At 43.8% G+C, this 27,977-nt stretch overlaps 1 protein-coding gene across 1 annotated transcript; it reads left to right on the top strand.

Annotated features, from left to right (window-relative positions):
- Positions 1-26: 26 nt before the first annotated feature.
- On the top strand, positions 27-27,871 carry TTC9 (tetratricopeptide repeat domain 9; the record flags this gene model as incomplete). The annotated part of the gene is made up of 3 exons (XM_082284352.1): positions 27-396; positions 21,918-22,100; positions 27,631-27,871. 3 exons carry the CDS (start codon positions 27-29, stop codon positions 27,708-27,710), a joined length of 633 nt encoding a protein of 210 aa, XP_082140478.1. The 3' UTR covers positions 27,711-27,871.
- Positions 27,872-27,977: the final 106 nt, after the last annotated feature.

Genomic DNA, 27,977 nt, shown 5'->3' with positions numbered 1-27,977 from the left:
CGCGGGAGCCGGGCGGCGCCGCGGCCATGGAGAGGGCGAGCCCGGCGGCGGGCAAGCTGAACGCCGGCGGCCGCGGGGCGGGCGATGGGCACGGCCCCGCCAGCGGTGCCCAGCCGCGGACGGCGGCAGCGGGCAGTGCTGAGCCGGGCGAGCTCATCGGACGGGCGCTGGATTTCAAGAGCGAAGGGGCGCAGTGCTACAAGGACAAGAAATTCCGGGAGGCCATCGGCAAGTACCACCGCGCCCTGCTGGAGCTGAAGGCGCTGCTGCTGCTGCTGAGCCAGGAGCCGGCCGGGCAGCGCCCTCCCGCCGCCGCCGCCGCCGCGGCGGGGCTGAGCGAGGAGCAGCGGCAGGCGGTGGAGGCTATCGAGGTCGACTGCTACAACAGCCTGGCAGGTCAGCGGGGCCGCGGGCGGGGGGCGGAGGGTCCCCACCTGCGCCGCGCACACCTCCCTCCCCCTCCGCAGAGCAGCGCTGCCGCCCTGCTCCGCTCGCCGCATCCCCTTCCCCTCCGCTGGCTTCCATTTTCGCGTTCGCGCTCCCGCTGGGCACAGCGATGCTGCCCCGGGCAGCACTGGGGACGGGGCGCACGGCCCTCAGCCCTTCCCCCGGGCGGCTCCATCCGCCCCCGATGAGTCCGTGCCCTCCTCCCCCGGGAGACAGGTGGCAGGGCGGCGATGCGTGCGTGGGGCGCTCCGGCTGACAAAAATCGTGACTCGTGAAATGGCCAAGATTGCCTGCTGCGGTGTACCCTCAGCCCGAGACGTCCTTCAGTCCCTTAGCCACAGCTTCGGCTCTGGAGCCTGTAATTAACGGTATTACAGAGAGACGGACTCCTACCATGTTTGATATAAGGAAGGGGACAGGTTTGGGCGCAGCTGCAGTAGCTCCAAATAGTTGTACCAGATATAAAAAGGATTTTTTGGCTTCGTAACACTTAAAGTTGAAAGCAAACACAGTCCTGGCTTTTTGCTAGCTGCCAGTCACCACTGTGGTCAGTAGACATTTGATCATGCCTCCCTTTGCTCCCTGCCATCTGTTTAGAAGTGCTGCAGGAAGATGGAGAGGAGTGGTGTGGGGTTTAACTACTTTGTAGTCTGATTCTGAAGTCCTTACAGAAACAACTCCTGTTGACTTCAAGAAGCTTTATCCAAACAACTGCAGAATCAGAGGTTATTTTTGGTCCCCAGCAGCACACGGTTTTTTTCATTCCAAGCCTGAAAGCATCTCTACAATAAAAACTTGTGCCTAGGTACGTACAGGGACGAGACCATTCATAACTTGGACAAGGTGCACAAAATAACATTTAAAAAGCTCTGTTGTTTTCCAGAAGGATGAATGGTCACTCATCACGCTTTATATCCTTGGGGGTAAAAAATGGCACAAATCAGGACATTAGCTTTTGGCTTTCTAGACAGAGTTGGTCAGCTTTGTTTCCTGTTCTCTAGTCCTAAAAAGGATGCAGTATAAAGTGAATGGTTTGAAACACCAAGCCAGCATCCTCTCTTGTCATAATGCATGCCAATCTCTTATAATCAACATGCTTTTTGGGATGTAATGGGGAGCACAATTTAGCTCCTTTTCATCATGTTTCCAAATACTCTTCCTTCAAAAGCCTATTGAAATCTCATAGATGGAGAGGCAAGTAAGATTTCAGAGCGATATCATAATTGCACAGGTGTAATTTCGTCTCTTTACAAATTTCTGTTCACAGGTTTATTAAAATCCATTGTATTTGGCAAGGATCATTTAGATTGGCAGGGTTATACAAAGAGCCCATAGTACTCTGAACAACACAGCTTGGTGAGTTCATGGGCTTGGAAAAGGGCTCACAGACAGCATCTCTGCTAGATACAAATGAGACGTGGTAGGTAGAAGGTAAATGAAGTGGGAGAGAGGAATGGAATTTGCTTCTGAGGCACTTTCTGCCAGTACACAAGTTCCACTTGCTAGAAATGTCATGACTCCTGCTGATGGAGTTGTCCTGTGTCATTGTCCATCTCATTTATTTACAGTTTCCGGTTTGTGCAAGGAATTTTTGTCACTGTTGGTTGTATTTGATCTTGTCAGCAGTAGCAATTGGTGTGAGAAACATCCTCTGTCTTTAACCTAGATATGAACAGATTTTTTCCTAAATTTAACCAGTATGAACACAGGAGGAGGTGAGTATAATTAACCCTGGAATTACAAGCAGTGCTTTTCCTGGGATAACCTCATAGTGGGTCAAGCTGTCATTTTGCACAGGCGGTTGTCACATGTTTTCAGTAGATGGCATGCACAGAGCAGAAAACAGCATTTGTCTCAGAAATGAATAGCTTCGTGTGTGTCTGCTGAGCTATCTGAAAGCAATTTTAAAGAAATGCCCTGCATACTGGAGAGGGGAGTGTGCAGTTAAACTGGAATCACAGTGTTTGTACTCCTAGCCCAGTCACAGAGCTCCCATTCTAGCAGGAGGATCAGTGAATTCATGTCGGAAGAGAAAGGAAGAGGGGACAGGGAGTTTCCCCAGAAACGTAACAATAACTAGTATACCTTTCTAATAGCAGCTTCAAGACATGCAGCAGTGGGACTTCATTTTCTAAGTGTGATGCAGCAGAAGACACCAGTTTCTTTACACAGTGGGCTCTAGCAGAGGCACCAGCACGTACTGTTACAGCTGAAGGCAGTGTTACTTGACATGGGGAGGAGATGAGATGCAGGGAGTTTTGCTTCTGAGCACTACTGGCTGCCTAGAGCTGTTTCTAAAATAAATAAATCTGTATAGTGCAGAAAGCATAACAACAGTAAATGTTAACTTTGGAGAAGACAGTTTTTCACTTAGCTCTGAAGTAGAGCCGGTAGCATTACCAGCTGTCATCTGTGTCCTTATTATCAAGTTCTTTTAGCACCTCCGCTTACTCTCTAAGCCTGGCATTTGAGAAGCCCACCTTGCTTTTGCACTGTCATTTTTCATGTGGCCACCACACATCCACCTGTCAGAGATGCTTTGCATCACAGCTACAGATGCACTCACACATTGACTTGTTTAGATGCAGCATGAGAGTCAGAGGAGAGCATCAGCTACAGGTAAATATGCACATAGGTGAGGAATACACCCAAAGGGGATTTTGTGCGATCTCATGGGTAAAGGCTGGGGTTGTTTGTTTGGTTTTTTTTAAATCTGACCGATTACATGAGTAGGCACGTGTGGGCAAATACTAAACTGTTGTCAATGCCTGTCATTGCCTGCAGAAGGTAGATTTAGGCACAGATGTGCACACAGATTCTTGTTTAGATCCAATTGTTTTGTAGAGCACCTGCTGTGAGGTGTGATGTGGGGGGGCCAGCTCTCATATTTATTCAAAGCTCCCCAATATTTGGTGTGTTTTCCAAGGTCTGCTGTTGTGGAGCTGTGTGGCACACCCACAACCTCAACCATTTAGCCCATTTCAAAGGATCCCAGACCTGCTGGGTTTTAAGTTCTTGTGATTTAAAAAAAATTATTATTTTAAATCAGCCTAAGAATGTCAGAACTTGCCATTGGCAGAGCTGCTCATGTTTTTTTCACTAAGCTGATAGCTGGGCTTCATTTTAAGCTCCAAGAGTTTTGCCTTAAAGGGACTGCCCTTCACATCTGTGCTGCTGCGTTCTTGCGTGGGTCTGCCAATACCCCATCATTTTACCACAAGTCATTCTGATGAATGTCACCAGAGGCAAGAGCAGCAGCATGGCCAAGGCTCCCAGAAATCACTAGGGTAGGCAAAGACAAAAGCCTACCAACAGCGTAGAGACTTGCGGAATGAATGCAGGGTTGTAAGGCAAACAGTCCTTTCTTTCTTTATGACTCATTGACAGTCTCTGACCTTGAGGAAGTCACTTGACCTCTTTTTGCCTCTCAGCCCTGTCGAAAAATAAAGAACCACGATCTCATCCTGATGGTGCTTTCAGTTGAGTTTTCTCCAAGTTAGTGGTTTATGTTCTTTTAAAAAACAGATGAATGTACAAAGAATGCTTGCGGAAAAGCAAACTGGCCAAATACACCTCAGGTCTTGATCTCGCTTCCACTCGTACACCATCTTTGATCTAGAAGAAGCTCAAATGCTTTATGTACTGCATGCAGATGGGGGTCATTTACCAACTACAAATGCAACCATTAAACTCAATTATTATTTTATTCCACCATTACTGCCTTAAAGTTTACAGGATTAAAAGCACTATTTAAGCTCTGCAGAGAGAAACAAGTCCTAGTCATTCCAAAGCAGCGAACTACTAAGGGTAAGCACAGTTTTAAGCTTTTCTGGTGAGGGAATGTTGCAGAGTGATAACCAAACCTTTGTTGATTTTCCTAAGCATGCAGAAATTCTAGTGCTAATTCTGGCAGGAGAAACAGAACCAGAGAGAGATCTGGGGATGACAATTGGCACTGGGGGATCTGGCTGCTAATCCTCCCTCTCTATGCTAACCAGCTATATTATCTTCACCAAATCTTTCCTCAACTTCAGTTTATCCATCTGCATTTATGACCTCCTGGGACTACTGTAAAACTATTAGTTACATGAATGTAAAATAAATGTAGCATGTTTATATTCCCATTCAGGTACCCATAGTTTACTATAGGAGTCTTGCCAGAAGGGCACAAATACCTTCACAGAGTATTAAAAATTTAGCTCTCCAAGATACATCTCAGTCTGGAAAATGACATTTGGCTTCCTACACTGGCAGAAATGTGCACTGGTACCATTCCAATGACTGTGTGAAGATCATAGTGACAGTCCCACAGAACATGACACTTCCAGCAGCATAGGAACCTTCTAGCACCCTCAGGCTGGGGTGTAGGTACTACTTCCAGTTATTGCCAGTTGCATGGACTTCCATGAGTAGTTCCATGGAGAAATCCAAATAAAACCACTTATCCAAGTGAACACTAATCCAAGTAAAAATGTAACTAAACACGAGAAAAGCTGGTAAAACTTTCCGCTGACCACCCACTAGGACACGTCACAAAGAGTCTCTGCTAAAAGCCCATCCCAGTATATAGCCATTAGCAAGTACAGACTCTACCAGGACACATGGTGCCGTGGGTGTTAAAGCAGTCTTGGACTGTTGCTTGATGTGATTTTTTTTTTAATGTGCTGCATCAACAAAAACATCGTCTGTAAGGATGCCATGCAGTGGGAAAGAGGAGCAGCAGCAAACAGAGCAGCAGGACGTGGTCTGCATTTTCACTGAGTGGCAGGGAGCATTTCCTGGCACTCTTGTTTTAGATACATCTGACCAGCCCGGAGTGCTTGGAAGCTCTTTGATTTACAGGACTGATGCATTTACTGCTCCAGGGAGGTGCAACTGCAGAAGAGAATAAACACCAATGACTTTGTGTGGTTTTTTAGTGATAGGCCCAAACTCTGACACGTATTTAAGAAAGATATGGAATTTAAAGCCACTGTCATGAATTGCTCTTTAGAAATACTCAGTATTTACCTATTCCCTTTTATTTGGCATAACAAAAATCTCCCCTGTTCAAGGAGTTGCTTGTGCATTGAAAGGGTGGGATGGAAATACCTCCAGATGCCAGGGGGGCGGGAGGGAGGGAAGAGAAAGGATAGCAAGCTGCCACCAACCTTGGTTTAAGTGATACATATCTGAGAGCGTCTCTTGCTGAGGCAGGAGATGTGTTTTCCTCCATATATATCACTGTTCATCCTAAGCCTTTTCAAAACTTGAGGCTCTGTGGGTTGGGTTTTGGTTTTTTCTGCAAGCACTTCTACCATATGTTTAATTCCCTTTGCAAGAGGAGAAGCCTATTCCAGCTGACCTTGTCAGCATTTGCTGGAAACAGAGAACTGAGAAGGTACAGATCCCCTGGCCAGACTGTCCCGAGGAGCTGCAGTTTTGGTGACCTGAGATCCCTCAAAGTTTAGCTACAGCTTACTATGAGAGATGAAGCAGGAGATACCAAAAATCACAAAGCTTCTCCAAGAACAGAGTGATTAATGTGTTTACCTAAAGAGTACTGCTTGTTTTCCACCTTGAGAACACTGCTGTTTTCTCAGAGTTCTGTAGTAGCACATCCTTCCAGCTTTGCTCCATCCTCTGCTGAAATGTTGTCTGAAGAGTTTCCTCCAGCAGAAGTTACGCAATGAGTCACAGCCTCTTGCACCTCCACAGGTTTCCATCAGTGCTGTGCTGAAGATGGTTCAGCTGGTTCAGTAAAACCTAGTGTAAAAATCAAAGCTGGGTCCCAGTCAATTGGTAAATACACTCATGAGCTCCACAGTTACCACCTTATCTGGGAGCTGGGCCACTTTTGAATGGTTCAGCACATGGAGCATCCTTCTCTTCTTGCTGCTCACTTGGGCTCAGGCCCAGAAATTTCTAACTCAGCTCCAGACCTCTTTCTCCAGCCTTTCTCTTAGAACTGCTTATCAGTTCAGCAGTACATCCCAAGTTCCTTGTCAGTGTCCTCTAGCATTGCAACAGATGCTCCAAGAATGGAGGACCATCAGGAGTTCTTACATTAGGAGTTTAGGAATGTAAAGGAGCTGCTGTGAGGAAAGGAACAGTAAAAGTAAACTGTGTAAATAAAAGGAGAGGTCTAAATTGCCTGCTTCTTGATGTTGTGCCGTGTCACAGAAAGTAACATTAAAAGGACTATGAAATAGAGGAAACAAAATGAAAAAAGGGAGAAAATAGTTAATAAACTTTTGAGAAAAATTACTGGCCATTTATTGTCTTCTTTGTTCTCTCACTTCATGGATGAGAAACTGATACAGAAGGAAGACAACTGTTTATTAATTCTGTTTTCAGCTTACTCAGATGACCATACCAGTGACTAATACTGAGGATTAAAAATGCTTTGAAAAAGAGTCAAAATTAACTATCATTAAGTAGAAAGGTGTTACTAATGGCTGCTCAGGAATATCTCTCCTTTTGTTCATTTCTGCACTGCATCTTGGATGGGAAACAGTAGGCTCAGGAGGACATTGATGGATGAATGCAGGTAAATCTTCTTGTGGTAGCTGGAAGTGCTGCTATTATGTTCTCTTTAATACATTGTACAGTCAGTGCAGTTTCTGGAAGCTTTGCTGGAATTGCTGAAGGTAACTTCACCTGGGGCATGCTTGCTTGAGTGAAGCTGAGAGGTGGTAGTAGTGATTTTATACACTTCCCTAGGCAGCTGCAAATGGCAACCATTGAATGTGGGGATGGAGCAGAACAATCAGTCTCAGTATAGCCATGTGGAGTTTAGGACACTGCTAGAAACAGCACTAAGACAGTTCATGAAAATGGTTTAGTCATAGTCATGGTTTTTCTCTGATAACCTATGGCAAAAGTGACAGCTGGGAGCAATGGTCTTTAGCTGTCATAGCTTGACATGTCAGAACGCATCTATTACTATGCATAGGCAGTAGCTGATGTCATGATATTTACTTCAAAATCCGCTCCATTTTCCCCACTTTCCAAAATTCTTGACATGCCATTGCCCTGAGGCTCATAGTCTGGATAGCACCATCTGCTTCTCCTTGTCTTCATCCTGTGTACCCAGTTCTCCCATCATATGTCTGAGCACAGAAGTCGGGGCTGCTTGCACAGTCCATGGCTCTACCCTTTCAATTCCTTTACTTGCTGTCCCAGTTGCAATACAGCTATGTCAGACTTTTTGACCTCCCACACAAAGCGTCATCACCTCCCAGATGCCCCCATCTCTGTTCTGCCAGTGAGGTCCTCTCATCCCCTCAAGTGCGTGATGTGACACTTACAGGAAGCCAGTCAGTTGATGCTGGTTGCCTGTTGTTGTGTGACCTCTCTGCAACAGACTGTATGTGTGCAAGCATGAGACTCTATTCCCTATCTTTACAAGCTGTGTCACTCACCTTGATAAAATTACCAACTCTTCCAATCAGGGCCATGAATTCTGACATTCTTGTCCTGTGTGGCCATGACCACAACTCTGCCCATCACTGTAGTACATACTTAACTTGAAAGCCTTAGGCAGTGTAAGTCACCATCAGTGAATAGTTCTGCAATAGCCTCTCAACAGAAGTCTGGGGGAAAAAAGCAATCTCATGCTGTTTGCATCCCTAGTAGTTGTGGGTATTTGCCAGAAAAACTGTAATTGCCTGACAAGTCCTGTGTCTCAGGGTCACGACTGTGGTGACATCTCAGTCCTTTTCACTTACATGTACCATCAACAAGGCAGGAACTGCAACCCTGTACATTTCCCTGGGTGCAGAGAACAACCATCCTTACATTTCTGCATAAGCTTTTCAGGACCCAGGACACTGATTGTTGCTTGCAAGGCTACAGCATTTTTCCTTCTCCAGCACATCCATGTTTGACAGGTCAAATCTCTATCCTACTAAAGCAACTACTTTTGTAGCCACTGCTCAGTATTCTCTTTCTTTCTTTAGTAGGAACACTGCTCACTGCATTTACTTGCTGCCAGTTTATGGGGCTGTCATGTAGATTGTTCTGCATCGATGGCAATAGCAACTCCTTTCATATCAGAGTGGCAGACAGCGAAACTCTGATAATCTAGCTGTCGATCCAGTTGCCTGGGAGCTGCTGGAAAGAAACAGCTGGGTCAGTCAGCAAAGAGCCACCAAACTGGTGTTCCTCAAATTTTGATTCCAAAGCTCCTTTGATGCCCTGATTACAACTGTCAGTTTCCACGCCCCTGGCATTGTTCTGGTCTGGCCACATCAGAGACATCTGACAAAAAGCTCATTTTCTACACGATGAAACTCAAATGACTTACCTTGAGTATAAGTCACCTTATTCTTGCTATAAGTCACCTTATGCTGTAAAGCAAGGGGGTTCAGGGCCCACTTGGTAGAACTCAATCAGGCAATGGTGAAAATTTGCTGCCCATCTGATGTGTCTGTAAGGTTTAGCCTAACATGTAAAGACTAATTTCAGATCAGCCCAGTTGGATGCTGCTTATCTTCAGCCTTTTCCAAAAGACCCCACTCTAGACAGAAAAGCTGATTACTGCTGCCTGAAGCAGAAGGACAGGAGCATACAAAACAAGTACTGGGGTATCCTTGCCCCGCACATTCCCCAGTGTACGGGAGAGGAACTTTATTCCAGGAAGTAAATTAAAAGCAGAGGAAGTGTCTGGGACTTGAAAATTTACATCAGACCTTTAGTGCTTCCTTTGTCTACTCCTGGACTGATGTAACTAACAAACATCTACCCCCCCCATGTGCTGTGTTATCCCTGCAGTCACCATATAATCCAGAAATGTACCATGATATCAAAGGCATCTTTATGATATAAAGGACAATCTAAGAATCTTTCAACCAGCTGTAGGGAAGAAGCTGTGAAAATTCAGATTCCTCTGCTCCACTCTTGCTCCCAGAGAGGAAGAGGGCAGAAAGATTTTCTTTCATCCACACATTCAGAGAATAAATCCAAGCAATGGCCAAAGCCTCTCCCAGACAGGAGCTGCCCAGGGAGGTCACCACCCCACACAGTTGATCGTGAAGAAGCAGAACTGCAAGATCAGCTGAAAGAATGAGAGAAGAAGTCTCTTAGGGTGCTCTGGAAAATCATTTTAAGTCAGCCCTAGCTGTTGTTCTGCATAGGCACCTTTTTTGTCGTCTAGTGATTCAAAAAGGATCAAATCAGAATCTCTGTACCATGCCTGAAGCAATGATTCTCTCATCAAACAATGTGGTGGAAAGTTAAGCCTCAACTCCTTTAGTCACCATATATTTTTAATACTAGCATAATTCAAATCCTAGATTACTGTCCTCTTAAATGCTTTGCAATGATTAATTGTGTATGACACAGTAGTGTGTTCATGTTGCAAGGAAACCAGAGCAACATAAGATCCTCACCTATACTGGAAGTACAAAGCAAATGGATTCATTTTCCTTTTTACACTTCCTAACTACTGTGATGGAGCTCAAACTGAGACAGCTGAGGAGCTTTGCTCATGGTGTGGGGTGGTAAATTAAATTAATAGATTAATACAAAGTAATTTTTAAACCACAGGTCTGATTAACTTGGAGTACAGTGCCAGAAGGTATCATGGAGTTAAAGAACCTAATAAGGTTAGAAAAGAAGGCTTAGACATATAGCTAATCAGAACATTCACTGCCCTATTAAATAGAATAAAAATTGGAAAGCAAATATTACATTTCATGCTTGAACACCACTGCTAACTGGTTTGAATTTTTGAATAAACTTCTCTAAGACTTTAATTTCCCTGTCCATGGCCATGTCACGTAAGTGACTCAGTCATTCTTTGGTCAGCTGTGTATTCACATCCTTTTCCTCTTCGTTTTTCTCCAGCTCATGAGCTGACAAATTCTAGCAAAAATTCTTAGTAGTCCTATAGAGCATGGTCTTAAATTTTGTATCACCAAATTCTATTCCAAATAAATTTACTTCTGTGTACCAGGTCATATAGTTCTTTATATACCACATTGTCATCCTCATGTCATCCCTTTTGACAGTATCTTTGAACTTTACAGTCAGTAGGCCGCTCTGACTTTTGCATAGGGCTATTAATAAAGCACTAAACAAGCTCCATTCTGAAATTAATTAATGAGATATTCTACTAGTGATCTCTTTTCAGACCAATATCCTTGTCAGCAGAACCCATTTCATCACATAATTGTTACACTGTATCTTCCCATTCCTCAGCTTAATCAAAAAGGCACAGTCAAGACAGAGAATTGTACTGATTTAGTACAATGATTTTGGTGTTCCTGGTGCCTGAATATGGCCTCTCTGTTGGGGTGGAAGTTAGCCCCAGTCAGACATACACTCCTACCTCTTCCACTGCCAGCAATTCATTGCACAGGTGTGGTTTATAAAAGCTTTGGTAGTGATCTGAGATTTTTACCTGAAGAACTTTGCCACAGCTTATATTAAAGAGCAGACATCTTATTAGGGGACTGGTTTATGCTTCTGCATAGTTCAAACCCTGACTTTTTCAAGCAAATAATATTCTGAATCATCCCTCTGGTCTTTAGTTTATTCGTTTTCAGCCTGATTTCCAAAGGAAATGAGTCATAAGTACATATGTTTTCTGCTGTCTGCCTGTCAGTCCCCTCTCAGTAACTTTCAAACCTGTTGGCCAGCTTGATTTGATAGGAAGACAGATGTATCAATGATACTAAATTATTGTGGTATAAATGGAGGGCAGGGAAGAAGCAGGCCCATCACCAGAGGCCCAGCTGCATGACAGGGTGACACCTAAACTGCCCTTATGTGGTCTGTCAAAGCTCAGGCAGGTGACAGCCTGGCACAGGCAGGGTTAGTTCGCTGTTGCTGACAAACCACTCTTCTCTGTAAGTTTATATAATGCATTTTAAGGAAAATAAGGTTGAGAACTTTATTTTATACCTCTCTTCAGTTAGTTAGAAAACAGTTGACTTGGGCATCCTCTGCCTCATTGATTGTCAGTTGTTCTCCTCTCCATCCCTCCCACAAAGGCCATAAAGGTTTCTCTCTGTTTCAAAACATCATCAAAATGGAAAGGCTTTGGGCTACACTGGACCTGGATAGAACGTATGAGTGAGTAGTTAATTTAATGAAGGAAATATTCCTCCTAGTTTGACATCTCCATCTTGCCACATAAATCTTTTCAGCTAGGGTTCAAGGAAAATGTAAAAGCATTTCAGTCCCTATCAATTTTACATGGTAATCCTGCTTTCCACCCCTCAGCAGACCACCACAGGGCACAACACACAGATGTTATCCAGCCACGTCATCACAGCTTGTTTGTGGTACAGGATAAAGTGCTAGCTTTCATCCCAAACTCAGCATGCTGCAGTAAGCCAGGCTTGAGGCCATCATGGCCTGCACAATTGTCGGTGACTTCATTGGAAAGCCTTCAAGCTGCATTTCACAGTACTGCTGTCAATTGTTTGAACCACCATGAGCAAAGGATGCTTTTCAGCAGAGAAGGCAGCCTGAAATCCCCCATGTCCTCCAGAGTGCTTCCCTATTTACAGAAGTCCCTCTTTGTCTCATATGGGTTTTGAAAAAATATCATCATTCCATTAAGACCTTAATTTCAGTGTTTAATACATTCCACTAAGAATTATAAATATTTGTTAGCACTTGTTGGAGTTGACTGTTGCTGAACACCAGATATTTACTAGATGGTTGTCTGGTGTTGCTGATCTCTGATAAAATTCCGTGTACTGTTTCCTTTTGAAAACAAGTCAAGAGACAAGATCCTTTCAGTGGGTGTCAATAGCAACACGGGGCCAGAGGAGGAAAGGCTGCAATGTAGAGAAGGTGCAACAGTGAGAGAGAGAGTAAAGCAACACAAGGTGAGCAAAAGCAAACAGCAAAGAAGAGGCAGTGGAATAAAATAGCAACTGGAACAGATCTGAAGGCCAAACATGTCTAGTTGACTGGACTAGACTGGATTAGATGAGCACTGATTCTAAAAGATACAGACAGGTCAAAGATTACTAGATAGTCACAGAGAAGGAAACCTCCAGGGTGTTTAACCTGGCAGATCAACAATAACAGCCTTGGCAAAAACAAACAGAAGGAACTTCCATCTCGTCTAATGTAGGAGCTAGTATTTATAGAATCAAAATGATGTAGTAGTTAAAACCTGACTGAAGCTCTTGCTCTACCAGTGTATTGATAGGACTTTGCTCCTTCCTCTCCTGGCTGAGAAAAACAAAGTCATGTAGATTAGAAGATGCAATATGAAGATCATCTCCATGTGAAGCTCTTTATTATGGTAAAATAAAAATTTGCCGGTACACAGCTGGAGGCAGATTTTGGCTACAGACAATTCTTTTTTGCTTGACATCTAGATTTTTAACTACTGCTTTAATATTACCACAGCCAAGAATTTTCAGTAAGCCTCTGGTTTTGCTTTGAAGGACTGGTAACTACAGGAAGTGGTAGGTCAAAATACTCTTACAAAACAGAAGCTATGGGGATCATATGAAAAGTTGGCTGAAATTCCTTGCTTCTCAAGGCCTTGGCCCTGTGAAGGGAAACTGCAGTATTACATCACTGGATTTGTGCCAGAAAAGAAGCACAAATCACCACAAACTTACCTTAAAGTAGCTTAAGAATCATCTTACAGAAATAATGGACACTTCTAAATAACTGGGATCTTCAAAACTACAGAAGTCTGAGATAGGGGAACATAAACACATAGCAAAGGCTTGCAGTCATGCCAGCTGTTCTTAAATGCTTACCTGTTCCCATGTCTGGCTAGGATGTTGCTCTAACATCCTCCAGCAGGACCTGCTGATAGGAATTAGCAGTAAATGGCAGCTGTCAAGGACAACCCAGGATTGTTCATGCTCTGAGTGCTACAGGACAATCAAGAATGGGACTGAAGAGCTGTCAAGAGTCTTCTGTCCATACCCATGAGTGGTAAAAGTGTACAGATAAGACACATCCCAGGTAACATTTGCTTAAGCTGTTCTTAAGTATTTGAAAAGCTAGGAACCTTCACATCTTTCCCAAGCAGTCTCTTTCAAAGCTTCACTCTTTTCACTGCTATAAAGTTCTTCCTAGATGAAATGTAAGCCCTCTTCTTACTTTCTGAGTACAAGGAGAACAGATGATTTCCTGGTTATACCCTTCTTTCCATTTGAGTTGCTTTTTTTCTTTTAATGTAGATGAATAGGGTTAGCCTCTCTTCCCTCACTGTCTTGGTGAGGCCCTGTCCTCTCTGGACCACTTGTTATTGTCAAGGTCCTCCTGTGGATTTTCAGCAGAATTGCTTTCCAACTACCTGTTCCCCTGCTGTACCTAAACAGTGGGGTTTTTTCCTGCATATCTGTAGGACCTTTAACTTGCCCCTGTCGAATTGCATCCTGTTTTTATCAGAACACCACCACCAATTTGTGGGGATCCTTTGGAATTCTATCCCTACCTTCCAACAGATTCCAGCTTCTCACATCTAGGAGTTATCTGCGAATTGACAAGACAGTATGCAGTCTGTCATTTAGGTCTATATTGACAATACCAAATACCATGGGGCCTAGGACAGATCAGTGCAAACTCTACTTAATGTTGCCTTTCATTTTGTTAACAGAATTAAGTCTATTCATTTAGACTGTGCTCCTTCAACTTGCTTAAAAAAATGTCACTAAAATTTGTCATTTGACTAGCGTAAAAGCCAAGATATCTACTGTTTTTCCTTTATCTTCAAGATTGATCACCCTATCACAGACTGAAGTTAAACTGATCTGACAGCTCATATTAGTCCTAGGGTGGGCTGCCAGCCACAAAAAGCCTGACACACAGGCTCAGCAGCTCCTTTGAGACCTACTAAATACATTTTAATGTGTACCATGGTGGAAGCATCAGCATGCTTCAGTCACTACTACTGCCTCTCTCTCTCCTAGAAGAGCTAATTGGAATGATGAAGTCAGTATCTTTATTTTGGAAGAGGTATGGAGGACTAAGGAGCAGCAGGGAACTGAAAGAGACCATGCTATGTATTGGAAGGAAAGCATGGCCAGGATGGCAGGAGGGGGAGGAACAGTTGGTATCTGTTCACAAATTGAGTCAGGCTGAGGAGAAGGCTGTTTGGAAGAGGTGGCTCACTTTGGGCTCTACAAACATTTGTGGATCCACACTTCATTTAGCATTAATCCCTCCCTACGGAGAGAGGCAACCTGTCATACAGTTTGGATTTTAATCTTCCACACATTTCCCTGCAAGCAGAAACATACGGGCATGTTTAGGTCTTTTTGGTACCTGGAGAGGAATAAATGAGAGCCACTGGCTGGAAAGTTGTACTGTCATTGTGATATTCCCTATTCATCCCATTAAGGTTGTCTGGGAACTAGGAGTCAGCTGATGAGATTATTGCCAGACATTATCAAGCTGTCTATAATTAGCTTTTTATTGGTGAGAAGCCAGAAAATCCTCTTTGTTTGCAAGCTTGGACTATAGAGAAAGAAGAGAAATATTTAATGGAAGATTGTTTGGAAACTGTAGATCCTAATTAGTGTCTCAGTCTAGTAGGGAAACTGCATGCAGCATATCTCTGAAAAAAAAAGATACTTTAAGCATCCTCTTTTGAGGAATGCTGGTTTGCATTCTTGAAAAGCACAGAACACATGGAGCTCTGTGGAGATATGGATGCTTTTCTCGGTTCCTCTAGTACAGGATTCTTACATTCACACATTATATGGCTCCTTTTAGTGCAAATCTATTGAAAATTTAACACAAGTTAAAACACAGCTTAAAACTTGGGCTGTGCCTTCTACATGTAACCTGTGCAGTTTGCAAATTTGGGATCAATAAATCCAGAGAAATTTGGATAAGCATTCCAGTAGCCAGTTCTTTTTATGCTGTATATTAAAATACAGCATTTAAGTCCAAGGTGACTTTAAATCTAAAATAACCCTCTACATTTTCAACATCACCTTATGAGTCACATGTTACCTGATTTATTTTAGAAGTTAATTATATTCAAATTACTAACACATGACTGACATTTTCAGTCTCATATAGTAATGGTATCCCTTTTAATTCTTCCAGTGGACATTGTAAACTCCATGTGCTTTTTGTCAACACCATCTACACAGTCTGCAGCAAACAGAGATTAATTATGCATCCATTAGTGGCATGGTTGGAAGGTTGCTGTCTATTCCAAGACACATATTTTTTTCTTTTCACACCCCCCGTCCCTCCCGGTGCTTCCTGTTTGATTTGGGTTTTGTTATTGTTGTTGTGATATTCCAATAATTTCTCTTCCCAGATGCTTAAACCAGAACTTGTCACTAACGTGTTTTCTCTTTTCTGAGGGAGAGCATCACCATGAAGGATACTAAGCCTTCTGAAATACAGGACTCTCTTAGTCTGCCCTATTATTTTGAGTCTTAAAAAGATGTGAGAACAAAGTCTATTCAATGATATATGAAGGTCTTAATCGAATGTCCAAATAAAACCCTGAAGCAGTTATATTAAAGTATCAATCATGTTTCCTAAAGTAGAACCCCTGAGCAAGAATAGGAACCATCTTCCTGCAATTAAACAGATTTTAAGTGAACTGCTGGCTGCTATTCTTAGGGTGAGATCATATCTGAAAGCAAAGTATTTTGCAGAGTTTAATTGTGGTTATATCTGGGAACGACACTGTCAGTTTGGGAAATGCAGGTTGAGTTTGTAGTGGTTAGAGTACCTAGCACTTGTTAAAGAGGAACAATCCACAGAAGTTGTTAAACTCTAGTGGTGGAGTCAAGAATAAATACCACAAAGAGGGAAGATGCACTTCAGGTTTAAGCAGTAATTAGTTTAGCTACTTCTCTCTGCATTGCAACTAAACAAATCAATACAGGCTGGTTTTTTCCTTCTAAGAGTTGAAAATAAAGGTCATTTGGATTCAGACCTTTTTGCACAGGTATATAAGAGGGGTTCAACCACATGACTTACCATTAACTCCTGTATAGAACACCTACTCCAGTCTCCAGGGAGTATTTGCAAGGGCAACCTTTTAGCACTGCAGCTTAGTGTTCCTTGGTGATATCCCAGCATAGAAAAAGGTGATTCAGAGCCAGGATGTGACTGTGGTTAAGTGATCTGCTAGACATGCTGCTGCCATACACTGCTAGGGAGGCTGGTTTCTTCTGCCTGGATTTTGCTGCTATAAATGCTCCTCTTGGTCTCCAGGCTGGCTGCAATGTGTACTATGTCCTTAGCACATTGTCCCAAACTCTTAACTTCTCATCTCCACCCAGACTTCACCTCCACAATAGACCTCAGCTCTCAGTCATACACCCCTTCCACCAGATACCCCTTTCTGTGCCTCTGCCCCCCAGCTTTCTGTCATAACAGAAGCGACACCTCTTAGCTTGGTTTCCACTTTCTGCTCTTTATTCCTGTGACCAGTGAGCCAAAAAGAGGATTTCTGTGATCTCAAAAGTTTTCAAATTACAACTTTTTTCTAGATCAGATTATGTCTAGGGTCAACTGAATATTCAAAGGATTTGGGTACCAGATTCTAAAGTATATCGCTACAGAGTACTATATGCACTACCATACTGGGTTTTATTTTCAGAAGGTTATCAGTTGGCCAGCTAAAGATTACCTTGGGGACAACAGAAGGCACTTGCTTGACACAAAGGATATCTGCCAGATTTCCATTTGCAAAGCCAAAGGATGAGGGCATGAGATGCATCCGAAGAGGCAGTCACTAGAGATCTTTAACAAGGGAAAAAATAAGCTATGTTTGCCTAGCCTGTTTTTCAAAAATACCTGAACAGTCTTGTCCGACATTTCCAAAAGAAGACATCAAGGGCAGATACTGCACATAGAATATTTTAGCCCATAAACTTAAGAGACCAGCAAAGATATAAGCAGTTGACTCTCTTACAGTGAAATGCACAAGAAAATCTTAAAATTAGGCAGTGTAGCTGGCTTACCTGAGTGATAGCAAACAAGAAGGAGCTTGTGAAACATGAGTTTGCCGCCCAAGATTTTCCTGTAAGGCAAAGGCATTTTCGTCTCAGTGTGCTGAGCCCAAGGAACATGCCACAGGGTAGGGATGCTTGCACAGCCCTAATGCTGCTTGCACAGAAATTTGGCCCATTCTCTTGAGTGTTCTGTAACATGGATAGGCCTTGAGCCTTGCCTACAATGGGAATTTAGCCGCTGGTATAAAAAGTGTCTGGACGATTGTTCTGGAATGAAGATTTGCCCTTTGGTGAAAATTGCCAGCTAAGCAAGGCTCTTGATACTGTTGTTCAAAATCTCCATGTTAAAACCTGGACATGCTACTCCCAGACTTAGTTCTTAGCCAAAATTAGAAGCCAAAAATTAGGGCCAAACTGAGTTTTTTTGCATAACCTGCAGGGGTATTCTCACAGAGGAGGTTTCTGTGGTAAATGCTGACTGACAGCACTTTCAGTTGAACTTCATTCTGAGGATTCAGAAAACAGCTATAAAAGTAAGGAAAGCTGAAAAATAAGGTGGTTTTTTAGTAAGAGATTCCAGATGCCACTTTATACAAGCTAATAAAGAGGAGATGAAGGACTTGATCAGAGTCTCAGAGTACCTACGCAACAAGGATGTACAGGCTTTGCAGGGTAACGTGTGGCTAGTAAATTGAAGCTAAACAAAAAATCAGTATAGAAATGCAGTGATGTTTCCTAAACAATTTAAGTTATTAGCCTTTGGAATAAAAAAGCTGTCATGGATCCCTTCTCACTGGTACCTGTCAAGCCTTGGTAGCTTCCTGAAGGATACTCTGAAATTCAAAATTATTTCAGGGTGGAATAAAGTAGAATCCAAACCCCTCAACTTCCAGGATTTTAGTTACAATTTCCCATCCCAGCTAACCACAGCTGCTGGTAAAGGTTAAACGTGTAGATGTATTTTGGCTCTACAGGTGCTTTAATCTTTGTTTTGCTCAACCTTGTGCTGAACAGGGCTATACAAATTAGCTCACTTATCTACTGGAACCAGATCCGTACTGCACCTCTCGAATGGAGCTGGCTGGCGTAGATTTGAATGCACAAATTAAAATGTACAAATCTAGACTTAACATTCCTCTTGTGAAGAAAAACAGCCAAATTTCCTATTCCCTTGCTTAAACATCAGCAGTCAGTTGGGAAACGTGATAGACAGGGCCCCTCCTCTGGAGCTAATAGCATTAACCTTCTCCCTGTTCCCATGGCACATTTCACCCAGTAATTTCAAGATGGATTTTATTTTATTTTATTTTATTTTATTTTATTTTATTTTATTTTTCAACAGATGGGGACTCTTCATCACTATGAGACATACATGGGCTTAAAAGTTAAGAATTACTTATTGCTTAAGCTGACACAATAAATCAGCTGCCAAATTGAGAACGATAACCAAATATGATGGATAACCATTGCATGCTGCTGGAAGCAGGGCAAGCAACATTTCTCAGTGGGGGAGATGTAATCACCAGATGCTGTATTACAATGACAACGAGACCTGCAGGGAATGGGCAACTATAGTTTGCATCTGCAAGTAAAGGGCACCCTTCTAATCATCAGAGAGTCACTAGAGCTGGTGCTGTGCAGGATCAAGCCCATCCAGTTTCAAGAAGGCAGGAGGATGATCTAGGGATAAACCCCTAGTTTTGGTTTTTCTGGGTGAGCTCTGTTCCTCAGAGGGATTCACTGGGGGCCTATTATGAACATAAAAGGAGGGTGATAAGGTGTTTGATGTGGTAAACACACACTGCCAGCCAGAGTTGCACGTCTGTTTAGGAAAACACGTTTTCAAAACAATTCTGCCCTTACAACAATTCTCTCCTCAAAATAATTGTCCCCTTCAAAACAATCCTCTTACCTTACTGAATTAGGTAAGAAGTACAAAGATTCCATGTCTCTTCCATTTCTGAAAGCTGAATTACTTACAGCCTCAATATTTTCATTGGATCACAGTCGATTTAGATAATTTCAGGCCACCAAGAACTGGAAGCACGCATGTCTAAATATTTATAAGGGAGATACTCCCTCCAGGTTCATTTCCAACAGCCGCTTCCAACACTGGGTCTCCAAATGGCCAACTCTTCCAGCAGAACTGCTTCCTGCACATCCATCTGCTCAGTTTGTTCAGATAAACACACATCTCTCCTGCTGGCCATGTGGTGCTGACTTCTCCCCGCCACGTGCGTGCACGGTTAGCGGGGATGCCCTGCAGAAGCTTTACTGTGAGTATGAGTCATAGAAAGAACCCAGCTGGATATCTGGAAACCCATTTGGGTTTAATGAATTAGCAGGATGTGGGAGAGTTTTTCTTTTCTTTTAAACCAATACGTGAAGCAAGTCCCGTATGGAATTACTGAGTTAATATACGTGAACAGACCGCCTGTCATTTTTCCAGAGTAATTTCTGTGACTTTCACTGGAAATACCAAGTAGCAAATGAACAGAGAGACTGAAATCCACCCCCTAGTTGCTCTGAAAGGCAGTTCCACAGAACGTGAAAGGCTGGCTCAGATTGGCAGCGTGCAGAAAGCTACTGCCACTGCTGTACATGCTACTGGTCAGCAGATAAACAAAGCAATCCTGTTTCCAGGGCAGTGAAGCCAGCAGTAAATTTACACAGCCATCTTTTCAATAGCTTTTAAAAATAAAGAAAAACAAGGCACAGTCGTTTCAAGCTCCATTAGAAACAGAGTGAGAAAAATCAATGTGTGACAAATAGGAAAGGACTAGCTCTGGATAAGGAAATGCCATTAAGGTTTTAGAAACATACGTGTTTTTTAACTGGCAATCAAATAGCAAATTATCAGAATCTTTCAAAATACCTATGCACATTAATGGCAGGAGCTGTTAGAATATATTGACCTTCCATTATTAAAGCAAATGGGACAAAGCTCTCATTAGTAATGGCTGTGTCACTTAAACAATGTACAAGCAGTGGGACTAGTTCTGCAGTCCTTGTTCAATACATTTCTAGCATCAGTGCTCTGATGGTAAAAGCCTGTTTGTGATTGTTCCCAGTAAGCTATTTAAGCTTTGAAGGTGTACTTGGGTTAGAAATATATTCTGTCCACATTAAGTGATCATGAATTTGAACTAATTTAGATTGGAAGGAATCTCTGGAGGTCACCTAGCCAATCTCCTTCTCATGAAGTAAAGTGTGATACAGAGAGGGTTGTAGGGCTTACTCTAGGGGTGTGGGGAAAGGGGATGAAGAACTGCATCATATTCCCGATCCAGCACCATATCCTCTCAGCTGCAGTTACCATGAAAAAAATGAAGTCTGGCTGTTCATTGGTGACACCTGACCTGTGATGACTTGGGTTTCCAGGAGTACTGAGTCTCCTCCTTGCCAGAGACACACTGAGTAACACCACCTGCTATGGGAAATTTCTCTCCATGCCCTGGCACTAGATGCTGCCAGCCTCTGAACTGATCCTTGTAGTGGCATTCTGCCTTCCTTCCCCAAATGGTGTCATTCCCAAAGTTGCCTTGGATTGCAGCACTGGATGGGCTTGTGTTGCAGCCCAACTTACTTATTTCCTCAGAGACTGTGACTGCACCATGTCCTATTCTTGTTGGTGTTCTCCAAGCCATTCCTAATGCCCAGGTCACCTGTATGAAGTTTAGCCCACTGGAGTAAGCATGACAGAAAGCCATGAGCGTGGCTGTAAAGCACAGCTTGGGGATCTTCCCCTTTCCCCTTTATTTCACTCCTAGTTGTGGGAAACTCACAATGGGAATTTTCTTCAGCTCCCAGACATTTATGAAACAATTGTCCTTCAGCACACAGAACCCTCAACATGTTATTTACTGTTTGCCTTTTCCTTTAGGAAGTTGGCAGAACTCACCTCTGGGAATGAAATTGTATTGCAGTGCTTTTCAGGAAGCAGGCAGCATAGCACATTTGTTCCCTGTACTACAGCTCCAGGTGTCTCTGGTTTGCTGACAGCACATTCCAACAGGGCAGAGCCCCTTGTTGTTTCCTATAGCAAAATTCCATACAGGATCTCCTGGATAAAAGGCAATTACATATTCTTTTTAAACCTAAGAGCCTTGGATTAAGCCAAATACCAAATCTGATCCAATTTATCCCCCTTTTTCCTTGTTGGATAACTGTTAGTCTGCCTTTTAGTACTTTTCAGAGCTCCAGCCCTCAGTCCAAGAAGCGATTTCATTACAAATGAAGCCAGCCACTGCCAGTAGACTGTGTGGCATTCCAGAGTTGTGGAGGGGTGTTTATGTTCTCCCTCTCCCCCAGTGTTTCGTGGGCCTGTGTGTCTCCCCAGAGTAAAGACAATCCCTTTGCTTTACAATGCCAAAAATAGAAGCATTAGTATTTAAATTGCGAACAATTGGGTTTGGCAAACAATCCATATGACTGCACCCTTTCTGAATCACGAGGCTGAGTCATTTCCCTCACCTAAGCTGCTCTCTCCTCCCGTGCAGATTGCAGGGAGCAGGGGGAAATCCAGCACTAATGTTCTCCTGTCTGTCTGTCTACTGTCATCTCCATGCCCTGCAGCCTGCCTGCTCCAGGCCGAGCTGGTGAATTATGAGCGGGTCAAGGAGTACTGCCTCAAAGTGCTGCAGAAGGAAGGTGAGAACTTCAAGGCGCTCTATCGATCAGGAGTGGCATTTTATCACCTGGGTGACTTCAACAAGGCCCTCTACTACCTGAAAGAGGCAAGATCCCGCCAGCCGACAGGTATGGGGAAGGGGGGCAGGGATGTGGCTTTGCACTGAGTGCTTTTGTATTTCTTTCCATAATTTTTTTTTTTTTTTTATTTCTGTCCCTGACTTGATTGTCTTGATTTCCACAGGAATGAGCATGACTCACTGTGTGTCCTTTGCTGGACTCCCCTTCAAGCACTTGTGGGTACTGCAGCAAGGTTGCAGTGCCCAAAGATTAACCGCTGCCAAGGCTGCAGCATGACCTGGAAGATGACAGTATTGCTGGAGTGCTGTCAGTGTGGAGGGGATTCTGCCTCTCTTTCCCTCCCTAACTTATTTTTGAAGAGGAAAGCAGGATGGGGAAGGAGTGTACTCCAAACATTACATTTTCTGACTCTCTGAGAAAAAGCTTTTTCCCCTTAGCAATGCCAGGAAACTATTTGTCATCCTCAATAGCCTTCCACCATCTCAGTAAAGGGTTAGTATTCTGCTTTGATCAAGGAGACAGACATTTACCCACAAAACATTCATCAGGATGCTTCAACTTTTGCTGTGAAATCAGCCAATTGCTTGTTAAGTATCTGTCATCCATCTGTCAAAACCATACAGTTCATTTGGGGACAGCAATGAAATTATACATCCAAACAACTTAGCCTTGCCAGAGCAACCATCTTCATGCTAAACTGCCCAGCCTCAGAAGGCAGGTGAAAGAGCTGTGGAGATGGTGAAAGGTGAAACAGATGAAAGGTGAAAGGCCAGAGATCAGGGTGAGGCAGAGATGGTGCTTTTATTTTTCAGAAATAATAGGGAGATAAAACAACACTGTGGTGTTAAACAGAAAGGAATTTTGTAGAACTCAAAGGATCTCAAGAAAGTAAAATGGAAGCCACGTGCAAGGAAAATCTGCTACAGAGCAGCTCTTCAGATGAATCTGAGAGGAAAGAGTGAGAACTGGGTGTAAAACAGGAGCAAGCCTGGGTCCTGGCGGAGCATAGTGGAGCTGATGTTCATAGAACTAGAGGAGGGAAGGGAGGCTGTTGGAGCTGACTGTGCTCGATGTCCTACAGGCGTTGGCCCTGCAGGGCTCCTGCAGCGTCTGTGCCCTGGAGGACCATCAGGGAGGATGTGCTTGGGAGTGTGCTGGGATCTCCTTCCTCTTCCACTTCCCCTAAGGGTGCTTGATCCCATCTGCTCTGCTTGGCCATGGGCTCCAGGCAGTCTGACAGCACAGCTGTGCACCCCACACTCCCAGAGCAAATGTGTTTAAAAGCTCAGTGTAGCCTATTTTAGTTTACACTGTGCCCTTCTGCTTTCAGCCCTTGCCAGAACTAGGAAATGGAGAAGCATATGCAAGAGAAAAATAGTCAGTGGAAAATAAGTTATCCTAACCTTGAAGTTTTGACTAGGCTCAGATGTGAAAAATTTCTTTTAGCTGAACCACTTAGCTTCCATTTTTTAAATATGTGTTTCTGTGCTCCCTTACCACCCCCCTCCTTGTGATACTATTTATTTGGTATTCCTCATTGCTTCTTGAAATAAATACTAATTTATTCAACAGCAACAACTTCAAATACCACTTGCTACAAAAACATACCAGAAAAGTGTCCCTAAAGGCCCTTAATGTATACAAAATCCAGTTCTGACCTTCAGCTTTGCATCAGAGACTCTTTCCTGTTACTTGTAGACCATTCAAGGCTGTTGTTCCACTGTTTTATTTATGATTATGGAAAACTTGAAGGGCATTCAGGGGGAAAGAATATGTACAGTAAGAAAGGATGTCACTGTTAAAATGCAGAAATAGGAATCAAGTAACACTATCAAGAATTATTATGTGACCTGGAATAAGTCAGTGTCTCGACTTTCAATGTCTCCATCTGCAAAGTGCAATTGTTTTCTTTTATCTGAGGTTTCACCAGGCTCACTGGTTATTATTGCAGTCATGTTCTGTGTGTTCTTTTTTTTTCTAATAAGGAATGGTTTTGGCACAAATCACTGGCAGTTATTCTCTTTGGTGGGAGAGATTTTGAATGGTAAAGAGGAATTAGTTAGCAAAGGGGTTTAGTGTTCTAAAGGGGTGGCAGCACAGCAGATCCCTTATGGCTATTCACTATCTGCCCAGGGTGAAGGAAGGTTGGATTTGGCCTGATTTCCTGTGCCACCTCCAAACAAAAATCACAAAAGCAGATGGAACTAACACAAGATAGTTGTATAACCCTCTTACTGAGGGAGAAGGCAGCTGCTGTTAAGTCGTGTAAAGCATGCATGGAGCCCTCCATGGCTCTGTGTCCAGAGGCTGGTGCAGCAATGGGCAGCCAAACAGACACCTTGCTGCAAAGTCTTGTTCAGCCCTCTCCTACTGGGGCTGCATTGTCAGGGCAGGGACCGACTGGGACTGAGACCAGACCATCAGCTGGCAATGGCCTGGTAATGTTAAGCAGTGGTCCCTGGTGTCCCTGTGCTGGGAACCCAAGTTCAGACATCCTGTGGGCTGCCTGGACCAGGTGGTTTTTGTGCTGTGTGGGGCAGGCTCATGGCTGCACTCAGGCACTGCCTTCCTGCACCCCTGTGACTCAGAAGTCCTGGGAACAAAACCCAGGCCACGATGTCTAAACAGCAGATAAGCAACTGGGCTCTGAAGCTACAGGGGAAGCAGAAATGATCTTTAATATGGCATTAGGCCACTCCGCAGAGGGACACAGGCACAGTCCTAAGAGCCAGGAAACATGTTCCCATTGCAGCTCTACTGGTACCTCTTTGCATGGGTCTGACCCGTCATCTGTGTTGTTCTTACTTTTTATTTCCACATCAGCCGAAGGGGATAATTTCTTCTCCACTGAGAGATCAGAGTCTTCTCATTAACATTTACACACAGCTTTGAAATATTTCTGAAGGCAGAGCTAGTATGGTGCAATACTATTAGGTAGAAAAAACTTGACAGGGCTCTACTCCTGTAAATAGAGAGCTGCTCTCATTATTTTTCCTTGGTAAAATAATGGTCCTCACAAAGGCAGCAAAACGTGCCAAAGCCAGCCTAAGAGATTTATAAGTAGCGTGCAATGGGAGTGTCTCCCACCCTCTATCAGGTTACATATTATTTTGCCCCTGGCTTCCTAGGCATGTGGAAATCTCCCAGGTGAGTGAAGCTGTGCCATCAGCAGTCACTACCTTACCCAAAAGCCAAAGGGGGCTGGCAGCCTTTCCTTTCCCAATTATGAGCCCACCTCTGCCCCCTCAGTGAGGTGCTGAGTCCCTGCAGGCTCAGGCAGGTGGATTTCCTGACATGCCCATGCAGTTATCCCTTCTTACCTGCACCAGGCAGGCACTGTAAGCATGCACCTCAGTGGCAGGGATGAGCACAGCCCATCAGAGCCTAGGTGGGCACAGAGCAGAGGTCACAGTGAAGGCAGAACAGCAAGACTCTGCTCAGGCTGAGTGCCCTGCCTTTACACTGCTGGGAGTGAGTCAGCCACCTGCACCAATTTTATTTTAAGCCTAAAATTCAGGGCTACCCCCTCAACTGAATTTCTTCATTACAGGAGGCTGCACAACTTAAATAATTCTGTTTTTTAAAAAGCTGTTTTAAAATTTGCTGGGCTGGTAAGAAATGCGAATGCATAAACAGCCAAGGATGCTGGTGCATCTTGCTTGACAGAAGCAACGGCAGAACTTCTTAACTCATTAAAAATGTCCCAAACAGGTCAAGTAGCTTAGTCATCAAATCCCACCCTCTGGAGTGCCTACGATGATGCAACTGAACCTGCAGAACACTCAGCAGGGAGACCCACCTCACCAGAGATAACTTGAGAAGTCACAACAGCATGGCCACAGCCCACAGGTGCCACATGGCATGTTTGTGGATAGCTCTGGATAGCAGGAAACTGATCCGTCTCTCACTGATTCAGCACTGACAGAGGGCACAACAGAGACATCCTCATCTTTAAAGGAAGCTTTGCACCCTCAACTGCTTTGGGGGGTGCAATACCCACACTCACTAGTGCTGGACATGTTGCTAGTAATTTGTTCATCGCTTTGAAAGCTGAAGCACTTCTCATTTCCCTAGCTGGTGTGGAACACATTGCAGTTTGGATGAGGAGGAGGCGAGATTGCCTTCTGATTGGATTTCATTGCATTTCCGATTGGTTTCTGAGGATCTAATAACTTCAGTGGGCCAAGCTTATTACTGTATCCCGCAGCTGTAGAGAGGAGAGGAGAGAGATCCAGCAGGCAGGAATTGTGCAGCAAGATTGATTTATTTAATTATTTTACAAACTCTTTTATAGACTTTTTTCTTCATAGTCTAATTGGTCAAAGGATCAGCCACCCCCTGGGGTGATTGGCTAGAATTCTAAAACATTCATTGTAAAAATATTTTTATACTGTACTATAAACATAGTTCTACAAGGTCGCAGGTGTTCATAGTTTATAGAACTCTGCTAATATCTTCGTGAGAGAGAAAAGTATCTCACAGGCTTAGAAAGAAGCAGGAAAATTTCTTGCTAACAGCATTTTTGTATCCACACAAGCTGGCCCTGGCTGGCTGTTAGAGCAAGGCTCTGAGCAAAGAACCATTTTTCAATCAATACAGAAGTGAAAGTGGCTATGTTTTTACTTGCTTGCTTCTGGTACTACATGGCTTTTGCAACTTTGTGGGTGCCATGTGTGTGTGAAGTTACCCTCATGATAGAAATCAACATGATTTAAAAGAGGATTGACCATGACTGCACAATCATTAGCTCTGTCTGGAGACACATACTCATTTAGATCAACCTGTGATTCAGGGTGAACAGGTTCCCTTAGGGCTGAGGCCAGGAGATGAAGCATAGTGTGTCTGGTGGGTTGATGCTCTGAAATTCTGGAAGGAAAAAGAATGCTCAGTTTACCACCTGCACAATGCTGGAATATCACAGAGGTCTACTAGGATGGATCAGTGGTTCTGTGCCCCTAGGAACTTCATTAGACAAGATAGACAAGGCAGTATGCAGCATATAGCATATGACAAAACTGCAGATAGTGTGTCATGGTGGAAGGACATCCAAGCAGAAACTTCAAGGGAAGAAAGGGTACAAAGACAGTGTGAAGGATGCTCTTCCCAATTCTACTCATCATCGAAAAGCGTGAAAAGAGTGGAATAGACAGTAAATAGAGTAGGAGAGTGAAAAGGCAGAGCATAACTGTACACAAAATGCCTGTAGGGGTTTGCATGCAGGCACTGCAGGAAGAGAAGCCAGTGGAGGTGTCGTTCCACAAGTACAGCCAAGGACGACCTGGATAGTTTCAGCTGTGTGAGTTCAACTGTGCTGACCAAAAGTAATCAGAGACAAAGTAAAAACTAGCTGAGGCAAGACTCTGAGCAACAGGGATGGTGAGCGCAACTCAGACCAGGCTCTCCAAAACCAAAGATTCCCGGTTTGGTTTGGAGCCCCTTCCAAATGATGCTGTTCCAGAACACAGCACTGGAACCGTGCTGCTCCTCTGTGGTGTACTAGGGATGGAGGTGCATTCTCTCTGTCTGCCACAGGGAGTTCTGTAACCACCATACCTGTGTGTGTGTTCTTTCCCTGCAGATACCAATGTCATACGATACATCCAGCTGACAGAGATGAAGCTCAGCAGATGTTCCCAGAGAGAGAAGGAAACCTTGTGAAAATGAAGCCACTTCAGCTGAAGTGCCCAAGGGGGAACATTTCCTTCCTTGAAGCTCATTTGATGGATTTTCCCGTTTGCTCTGCCTCATCCTCATCTCCTCATCCATCCACTCACCCTTGCTCTTCATTGAATACCAGTTTTGAAATGAAAGACACTTGGACGCTGGATATGGCTGCTTGCCAACTATGGTAATACCCCTTCCCCGTGGCAAAAGAGCACAACAACTACAGCCAGCCTTGTTCCCAGACAGTGTCACACACCTGGA

This window comes from Coloeus monedula, assembly GCF_965178545.1.
Source record: "Coloeus monedula genome assembly, chromosome: 6".
Lineage (NCBI taxonomy): Eukaryota > Metazoa > Chordata > Aves > Passeriformes > Corvidae > Coloeus > Coloeus monedula.
The sequence above is the reverse complement of the archived record's forward strand: the minus strand, read 5'-3'. Positions and strand labels throughout refer to the sequence as shown.